The 10,356-nt window shown below is 44.3% G+C and overlaps 2 protein-coding genes across 2 annotated transcripts; one reads left to right on the forward strand and one right to left on the reverse strand.

Annotated features, from left to right (window-relative positions):
- Positions 1-3,727: 3,727 nt before the first annotated feature.
- PHALS_04981 (uncharacterized protein) lies at positions 3,728-5,348 on the forward strand (the record flags this gene model as incomplete). Its single annotated transcript, XM_024722707.1, has 2 exons — positions 3,728-4,015; positions 4,095-5,348. The coding sequence occupies 2 exons, from the start codon at positions 3,728-3,730 to the stop codon at positions 5,346-5,348; spliced, it is 1,542 nt and encodes a 513-aa protein (XP_024573756.1).
- A 333-nt stretch (positions 5,349-5,681) lies between these two features.
- Positions 5,682-9,433, reverse strand: PHALS_04982 (rab3 gtpase-activating protein catalytic; the record flags this gene model as incomplete). Its single annotated transcript, XM_024722708.1, has 4 exons — positions 5,682-7,155; positions 7,215-7,375; positions 7,431-7,519; positions 7,600-9,433. 4 exons carry the CDS (start codon positions 9,431-9,433, stop codon positions 5,682-5,684), a joined length of 3,558 nt encoding a protein of 1,185 aa, XP_024573757.1.
- Between the last annotated feature and the right edge of the window lie 923 nt (positions 9,434-10,356).

A 10,356-nucleotide genomic window follows, 5' to 3' on the forward strand; every position in this document is an offset into this window, starting at 1 on the left:
TGTCAGGAAATCGAGTGCGTTGCATCGCCCAGTGCGAGAAAGAACCAGCTTGAGCAGCTCATTGCTCGCTGTCGTCCAATTTCGCACACTTGCGTCACTCGCCGCACGCATGAACTGCAGTAGCAGTGTAAGATGGAAACAATCATGCCTTGTAATGGGAGTCTGTGGTTGCCTTTGGTCCGGTTTGCTGACGGCTGGTATAATCATGACTGTGTCTGGGGTCACACATTGAGGTGAAGATTTTTGGTTAACATGTTCTTCTGTCGAAGACGCTTCTTTACGACTTTGATCAGTGATAGGGGCACGTTTACCAGATCAAAAGACTGGCAGATCCGCAGGCGGTCTGGTCAGCGAGGATGACTTGAGTATTACGATTCTTGCTAGGTACCAGCTCCTAATAACGCTTTTGTAGTCTGGGGTCAACTCGATGTCGTGAGAGCTTGAGCCGTCTCAGCTGCATGACGTGTACAAAAGCGCAAGGTGCTAAGTGTCATTGTCAAAGGGACATCGCGCTGTTAACGTCATGTGCTCGTACTTGCAGAAGGAGCGCTTTTCTCGACAACAGCACGTCATCTGTGCGCACAATTTTGTAGAGTCTTAACGTAAATGCATTAAAAACATCCCCATCGCTGGATGAATTACCTGATCAATGGTCTGCAAAAAAGCAGTAAAATATGACACTCAGCTTGGCGATTTGGTGGAGAGAAGAAAAGAGAAGAATGGAGGCGCAAGGAACGACAATAGCTGGATAAAGCTTTATGTGCTTGTCATACTATGGGCAGGAAAGCCATCGGACAGCAAAGCACCTAGTGTGTATCTACGGTAGAACAGTAGCGCCGCACCACTCTAATATTGCGCATTGTGGAAGCCACTCTGACAATTTTACTTTTCTCTTGGTGAAAACGGTAGTACCGCATCGTCTAGTCTCGAAATTCTGGTTGACTTGGTGCGACGCAGCACAAGCGTACAGAAATTAAAACAGGGAGTTCCACAACTACTTCTTTTACAAACGTACACCTTGCAAATGAAGACGCGATTCAAATTCGACGAGAAATTTTGTTCAGGGTTTGTCCGACGCCGATTAGTGCTGATGAGGCTAATGTGGTCGACACATTGACATGCGTTAAGACACGAATTCGTACCTTAAGCCTCTTTGACTTGCTCACATTAGCCATCATTATTGTAAAGTGTGGCTTAAGTTGTTGTTACTCAATAAGCGACACCTACGTAATAATTATGAGCTAGGTAAGCGAACTCGAGTGACCATCATGATCTCTTCCCTGTGTACAAGCTCTCGTTCATAGCAATATATATATCGGCCCGTGAACCTATTAAAGTTCACTTGCAACCGCCATTTGTGGCATTCGCTACCAAGAAGTCTTATTTTTATGTTGTGCATCTAAAATGGCAAAGGTGGCACACCAACTGGATAAAGTATTTGCATAAACTTAGGTAGACAAAGTTGTTAAGTGATAGCGGTAGTGAGCACGTGTTGGGTGAGATAGCCAAGAGCGACATACGCCAAGTCACCTTGCGGAAATTTTAAATCCGTACACGTAATCTATATGTGACGGTGCATGTTGGTTTGCTGTGTTGTACAATTATGGAAGACGCTGTTAACATGAAAAACAAAATTGTGATGAAACTTTGATGACATTGTGATGCAACACAATGTAAACGATTCTTGACGTAGTCTGGCGATACGAAGGCATCAGACTTTAACTTTGAATATACTGCAAAAAAACGACATCAGAGGACACAATCGCTAGATAAATTTTTGAGATTCCACGGACTAAACGACAGAGCCGATGGCAAACGCTGAAATGAATGTCAGTGGTTTGAATCGGGCAGGATCTAAATTTAAACAGGACTTCGCTCAATAATAAGTGGGCAGAATATCGACCACGTATAGATCGACGATAAAATATAGCAGCACGGCCAAATGGAAGGATCAGAAGCCAACCTTTCTGCCAAAAACAAAACTTGGTTGCTGTTTCATTCCCATTAGGTCAAAACTCAAATGTTTGTTGGTGATTCGCATTAAGGAGAACTGAGGAAAAATCGTGCGGTCCAAACGTGACTGATGGCTAAAGACTGTTCTTAGCAATACGGCTTAGACCATGGTAAAAGGCTTACGCGCCAGCCAATTTTACGTCAGCTACAATTTCGCTCGGTCTGGCAGCCAAATACACTTTTACATTTCACCAAAAGGAGGTAAAGAAGACAGCAATCTTAAATTGACTTCTTGGTTAAGATATCTTCGTGCTGTGGTCGGAATGCCAAATTGATGAAGAACACACTGACTCCGTGTGCCATCCCAAGCGCTCGCTCTACGATCCGGTGCAGTCGCCAGGAATGTAAAGTCGGACCATCGACATGTTTATTATGAGCTGGAGATGGAGAAGCTAATTGCCGTTTCTACTCAAAGTGAGACGACCGAGACATGATCGGTGTGGCTCTTTACATGTGATAATTTGGTCCCTGCAAGTAAAAACCAGTGAAAATTTGTCGGGAATAAATTTCGTGAAAGACTTGACAAAACAAAGTTTGTTCATCGCAACTACGTTCTGGGCATGAAAATTGAGCAATATTATCTGTCGGTGCGGCAAAATATATTGACAGAGAATATTCTGAAAAAGCTTCGCATGTAATGTCGATCCGCACCTAATTATCCTTAAAATTGTTTTTTGTATCTTGAAGCTTAATGTCGTGCGTCTTTGTCTTATATGTAGCAAAACATGCGTTCAAGTGCCTGCCAGTGTTTGTGATACGGGTCCGACGCAAATTAGTTGAGGTCTTCTACTGTGGCCATCAGGTCTGGTCGCTCACCAGCCGTGAGCTACATCAAGCAACTAACTACATAGCGATACAACACATTATTTATAATTTGTTTGCGTTTGCAACTCCCTTTCAAACCCGCCTTTGGTCAGCTTGAGTCCCCGCTTTAAAGAATATTGACAGGGTTGGGCTGGCGGCGGCAAAAGTCAAATCAATACAATTGGCTGCGCGATCACGACGAACGTCGGATAAATCAGCTGAAGAAGCAAATGCAGCACCCACTTCGACATGGTGTCACACAATTCACAATTCTAGCAAAGTATCTCGTGTTTTGATTTGATTTTTTTGTGCTTTTTTACCATAATATTGTAACATTTCAATAGTAATTCAAATCAATATAATTTTCTCTCATACTGCCGATGCTACCACAGACTACACCTGTTCGACTCAGGCTGCTGTTCAATCATATGTTCAGGATCCAAAGATGGTGGTACGTTCTTGTGATGCTGAAGTGCTATAGGTGCAATTAATAATTAAAGCCTTATCCAGCCATTAATGCAATTGGTAGCGTATCTAATTGAATTGTGGGATCTAAAGAGACGCAATATGGCAGCCAGGATGCAATTTTTTTGAACGTCAGAGTGGATACTACCTGCGTAGAGCTTTCAGAGCCAAAGGTAAGCTTATATGCGCAAAAATAATATGCGAGGATGGACACACTTCAAACAAGTATTTGACGTTAAGGTTTTTCAACTTCAGTATTGCGTGATGCGAGAAAGGACTTTGCGTTGAACTTTACCAATTGAAGCTGGTGCGTTGCCGCCCTTGAAGTTGAGATAACGTCTCGTCTGCACGCATCATCTGTGCGTCCTAAACTTTCACTTTCAGATTTGAGTTGCGAGCTAATTTGCGATTACAGACCACGGTGAGGCAACTCTGGACGCGCGTTATGCTATCTTCCTCCTCCTTATCACCTTCCGCATCAGCAACGCGCCCCTTCGCAAGCGTCAGTCTGACTCCGGAGGAGCTGCCAAAATTAAAAATTTCAGTTGGGATTGGTACTCAACACCAAAGAGCAAGTCGTGAGCGCGATGCCGGCGCCGCAGAGTTTGATGTCGTCCCACCAATCCCCACGAGGACCGACGCCGCGGTTGGATCAGACACAATCGTACCACATAGACAAGCAACGCAATCATTGGCCTCGCCAGCCTCAAATTTTACACCACGGATCACCAAGGTTGGTATGCGTAGGCTACGCTTTGCAATGTCGCTACAGTCATCTCGTGGTCTCACAAAAAAATTTCATTGCGTGCCAGTTTGGCTTAAGCCCCTTGATTGAAGCCGCGGAACGAGTGCGTCATTCGACGACCGAAATTCGAAACCGCCGAATTAGTCGCTCTAGTCTTCTAAAACGCGGAATTTTCCAATTGCAGACACTTCCCTCGACTATGCACACGATGGGCAGCTATCCGCTGGAGACCTCTACGACGCCGAAGCGCGCTTGCATGAGAGCCGACAATGTCCTCAACATGCAAGCATCATACAGTCTGTTGAGCTGCAGGCCACAACAAGAGACTATGCGTCCTAAACAGTCCAAGCAGCTTCAGCCGTACAACGTGAGACCTACAAAAACGCTGGGTCTTGATACCGTATCAAACCTGACAAAATCGAATGGACTGTCCCACCTCTCGGGTGTCTCAGTGTGGAAGGTCGTGCTGATCACTGGCAACTTTCCTCAAGACATTTGTTTCAGTGAAAATGGCACCTCTCCAGTAGTATCGCTTATATCGAACAAGTTTGACTCCGAAAGCAAGGATGGTGGTTTCACCGTAAAAGCTGACGAGTCTGTCGATACAAATCTAGGTCAGTGGTCTGGCGGTGGTGGTATCTACATAGATGCCTTTATTCAAGCAGTACAAGGAGGCTTGCTGCAAAAGGTTGATGATGGCAAGCTTAAAGGCATATCCACGAACATCGGAAACAAAGCGCGCATTCTTAGCGGTTCTACTCATCATGTTGATACACAAGTGGCCCCCGGAAACGCGTCATATAATCCACTCAGTCTTAGTTCGATCATGAATGATGAGTCGAGCTCGCCAATTGCCTTTAATGTCCCTGATAACGTTAAAGCATGTGCAATTTCGAATGAACTTCACCGAAGCCCTTCCTCCGGTTTAAGCGAATTTAAAATAAGGCAAACAACCGCTCATCGTGTGCTAAAACGATCCGACTACTCACAGCACGGTACGGTACGCAGTGGACGCTGGTCGGAAGAGGAGGAATGTTATGCCAAAGCAATGATCGACGCATTCAAAGCAGGTTATCTTCCTCTTCATGGAAATGTTTCGCTGCGTAAATTTTTGTCCGAAATGCTTTTATGCCACCCAATGCGTATTAGCAAAAAGTTTGTGGGATACGTGCGCAAGTATCATTATTATCGCGTCGCTGCTGGCACGTGTGACCCCGGAGTAAGAGCCCAGGTGTTGAACCAGCTGAGTTACCTGGAGCACGCTTTCTGGAAGTCGCAGCAGAACAATGAGTGGTGTAATAGTTTCCGCCGCGACGAATGAGGTCAGAAAAAACATTCGCGTCTGAAAGAGTGTATTTAAGGATTTCAAAATCAATTTGTGACCACGGCAAATCAGTACAAACCGGTAAGGTTTACATGTAAGGTATTGTTTAAAATTCGAGGATTTCGCGTTTATATATCATCTTGTCCACTGCCTTTTTCTCCTACAAATCGCATTTGCAAATAATGACAAAAACAATCATGTAAAATTTACGCAGTTAGGTGCATCAAAATTTGTTACCAAGATCCTATTGCTCCGAATAATATAAACATTAATACCGGTCATGATCATATTTTCAATTGCAGCAACAAACACAAATTATTAACTTGACGCCTAAAACTCCGACTCAGCCAGCACATGTGCAAAACGCACAGTGCTTTTCTTGAAGGCGGCATACATTCGACAAATCACCAGTGGGCTAGCCTCCAACTCACATACTGGCTGCGCTGAATTCATTTCGTCGTCTTCATCATCTAACGCCATATTATCGTAGTATTCTCGGAGAAACGGTCTAGGACAAACGCATCGAAGAACATACTCACGCTGAATCGGTATGACAGATAATGATCCAGTCTCTGTGACACTTGGCTTAGCGAGCACAATAGCACTAACCTGCTGTCGCAAACTTTTTTGCTCCAAAAGCTCCGAAATTTTCAGTCGCTGGCGATGGGATAGGACTGGCAAAAGGAGCAAATTTATAAGCTCAAGAGAAAAGTGATCGTCTTTCGTCATTGGGAAGTAGTGAAGCAGAGCTAACGTTTTAGTAACCATTGCTTCGACGGCTTCAAGTGACAACACAAACTTCCAGCACGCGTCAAGGGCCATCTCAAACGCGACTTGAATTTGTTGATGAGCAGCAGCCATAGATTGCTCCTGACCTTCACCGATTTGCTGCTTGCCGCTACTCGCTGCAGAAAATGCCATTTGTGACTCTGCTAGAGCCTCATCTAGCATAGCAATGGCACGACTGGCATGGGAACGGAGATTTTCTAAACCACAGTAAATCACTGGCGAATTCTCAGCTGATATATGCACAGGTAAAGCGGTCTCTAATGCGAATACACTGCTAGAAATTGCGCCTGCCAGCATTTGGTGGAACAATTCATGCGGAGAGAGTGTCTCCATGTAGTGAAAGACTTTTTCAGATTCTTGCAGCGGATCAAACAAGGGCTTCTGGCGACTTGCTGGCATTGCGACACAAGATTCCCACAGTTGTTGCCAGATATGCTCGTGACCGGGTCCAAAACGCATGCGCTCTGACAACATGCCGTGTTCTTCAAACCACCATATGCCCCGACCTTCCTGCGGTAATTCAGTTTGTGTCGGGTCAATAGGATTCTCAAACGAAATCCAGTCTTTTGGCGAGTACCAGCGGATGAAGTCGGTTAAACAGCAGCGTGGGTTGGCAGCCTTAAAAGCTTGCATATCCGATACAAGCGTCGTGCTTTGAATGTGTTGTCTAAGCCTGTCTGATTCAATACTGACGCCTAAACGAGTCAATAGGTCTTGCTGTTGCCTTGCCACATCTTCCGTCATCGGTACAGCACTTTGAGTCACAGGTTCAAATAAGGGTTCGTTTGTGTGAAGACAAACGATACCGGTAGCTTCGCAAAGAACACCTTCAGGATGTCTTCTTGTTCGAGGAGGTGAAGGCATTGGTACGCTCTCTTGTTCAATCGAATCGAAAAACTCATCGTCACTCAAATTTTCATCACCACCATCCTGATCAGTGAATAATTCCGACATCCCTTTTTCTGTATTGGATTTAATGTCTGCAATTGAGCCAGGTTTCGATTCTTGCGCTTTTCTAAGTATAGATTAATATAGTATCGTACCAAATCGAGACAATTGAAGTATTTCGCGTACCTCATAATGCAGCAGTTAAGCAGTTGAAGTTTCTGGTGCAATAGACAATGACGAAAATCTGGCGGAGGGAGACGCATCGCATTGGTATCTAATAAAAATAGTGCGTCGAGTGAGTGCGAACCAGAATTCTGGTCATCCCCATTTTCCTTTGTGCTTGTGCTCTATATATAATGTTAATATATCAGCAATCAGACAACTCGCTTCGAAGCATCGTACCATGAATGGAAGCAACTGCAGTTGAAACCATCGCTTTCGCAATGCTTTGACAAACTCAACCCACAGCAGCGACATGGAATTTATACCATCTGGATCAGTTCGACAACACCAAATTAATCATTTGATCGTCGTGGCATATATCATCGGTGTTAAAATCAAAATGACTTACGTAATTGTGTCATCCTGGTCGCTAAGATTGACACGAGCTCTCCCAGTGGCGCACCGTGCTGAACAGGACTTGGTAAAGTCATTAATGAGAGTTCCTCTTTCCTCTTCATGTCACAGTTTGAATCTCGATTTTCCTCGTCGCTGCTTGTTTCTCCATCTCCAAACAGCTCTAAAAGAATTTGCCTGATATTCTCAGCGTCTGATCCTTTCCATGTAGCAGCTGATACTAAGCTTGAGATAGCATGACTGAGGACAACGGCAGCGCCACGAGCTGCTGGAATCGATTCAGGAATGATCATCGAGGCTTGATTCCCAAAGCTATTGGTCGATCTACTCGCACTCGACGTGGTCAACGAACCAGGAAGCTTAGTTGAGGATAAATCTATCGGCATTGGCGGAGCCAATTCAGACACTAACATGTCCTTATTTAACTCTCTCGAATTGGAGTAAACCTGCACCAGATTTGCCATTCGCTTGCTAAGAGCTAGTTGCGGCTTTCGTTCGTTTTCCGATAGCACTTCCTCAAATCGAACGTTTAACATCCATTGAGGAGCAGAGCTAGGGTCTAGCGTGGAATGCACTACATTATCAACATATGTACCTTCACACAACTGCGGCCAGCTGACTGTGAGATCCATTCCCTCTAAAGGAGTGCTTATTGTTCCGAGTATAGGGGTTGAATGAGACTTGCCGAATAGGTAACTAGTCATCTGACGAATCTGATCATGGTCTTTCGCTAAAAATTGCGAATCGATCGTCCGCCAAGCTAATGAAGAATCTGATGTCATAATTTCTCGAGGGTCATCTTTTCGATTCCAAGAGTACCCAAAGGAGGCTGATACTGTCATACCGGCGGTTACATCTCCTCTCGACTTGGCCGACTCGACACGAAACATGTCTTCAACCTGTGGTGATAATTGCAACTTGGCTTTAAAAAAGTCTAAAAGACCACTAATACAACTTTGATTGGGATTCAGTTCCGGGACAGAGTCAGTATCGAATTCGAGAGAGACGTTCCCAGTGGAACCGGGTATAGCTGACCCTATCAACATGCCTCGAGATGGTTCCAGCACAGGTACAAATGCCGGCATTGTGCAGTTGCAATTATTCAGAGCCATTGTTAAAGCTGACAATAGCATCCCCGCTTCATTTTGATCGATGTACACGTCGGCAATGATATTTCCACTCTCTATGCTCTGCTTTTCCATCTCATCCTTTGCTGGATTAGACCCATTTCCAATCTCACTTGAATCATGTGCAGCTGTAGCTGAAACTGTAGCTATTGGCGATCTGCCTAACAGTATATATTCGTCTACTCCGAACCACTTGAGCATGTTCTTGGAAATATTTTTTCGATCGAACCACGACTCAGATTCGTCAAATTCCGAGCGAAGAAATAATACCTTCGATCTTCGTTCACTTTCCTTCAATTCAAATTCTGTCACATTCTTTACATCCCACTGGAAGTCACAACTAGCATCAGCCACCGACAACATTGTTGGTGTAAAGTGTTCCAACCCTTGCAGCCATATTTTAGGTTTCCTAAAGGTTGTAGGGATTTCACTCTCAGTCTGGCGCTTAACTACAAACAGCGAGAGTGTGTAATTTTTTGCTCGTTTACCTCCAAACGGTTGAAACTTAAGCTCTTTTGTCCACACGGCAGTGTCAACTGGATTAGGAGACAGATGTGGACCCAAAGCCTCGAGCGATGCGTGTCCTTTACTAGCCAGATGCCACCCAATTAGCGCCTGCTCTAAGTCCGAAACAAACTGCTCGGTGGCTGTGGCGTTCGTAAAGTCAACAAATTGGCTACTGGGGTCTTCTTCCACCTGCATGATGAGTGAAGAAAAATAACGTTTTGATATGATATTTCCACAGGCATTATTATGAATAAAAATCATGCATAAATAAACAATTACCTATTTTTTAACAGCATAATGGTGAACGTACACATTGCATTTTTGTGCACTATGGTAAGAACGATAGGGTTCCGTAACGGAGAAGTCCGTGAGGCACGCAAGCTGTTAGCCCCTCGTCATGCAATACGCAAAAAAATCAATTTATCAGCATCGTAAATCCTAATTCGCTGTCATTCTTTAAAAAGACATGCATCTAGTTACTGCAGTGATCTCGATTTCGCTTCTGGGTGCAGCGTATTAAATTTATCATGTAAGATATACAGCGACCCCTTACCCAGTCATCATAGCTTGAGAATGGTATGCGAGTTATTCAATCGTGTGGCCCAAGGAAAATCAGAGAAGATAAGTAAGACCATGTCTATAATTTTCAGAGAAGGTATGGCCCAAGAACAGTTAATCGTCGCCTGGTTAACCCGCGACAGTTACGAGAATGTGCTAGTGAGACACTTTCTGTAACGGGGTTACACGTACCTTGGAAACAGGGGTGTGTGTCAGACGAGATGTGCATGGTGTGTGACTGCACCCAAACAAGAATACGGTATGTGCGCTAGGTAGCCAGTAGTTATGCATGTATTTGGATTTTACTATACATATTTAGTATATTTGGGAAAATCTAAACTTTTAAAATTAGGATAGAAAATAATTAATAAGCAGTTTTCGACTTTAAACCGAAGAGTCAATTAGCCTTGGGAAGGCAATAATTACTCTTGGAGTAAGCGGATTGCGATCCGCTAACTAGTACTTGTTCTAAGTATAGAACGAAAGGTCGGGGACCTAAATCACGCTTCCTCAAGCGCTAAGCTACGGCAGCCTCGCTGCACTTGGTAGCACTTGTAGTC

The sequence above is a fragment of the Plasmopara halstedii genome, assembly GCF_900000015.1.
Source record: "Plasmopara halstedii genome assembly, contig: Scaffold_287, whole genome shotgun sequence".
Lineage (NCBI taxonomy): Eukaryota > Oomycota > Peronosporomycetes > Peronosporales > Peronosporaceae > Plasmopara > Plasmopara halstedii.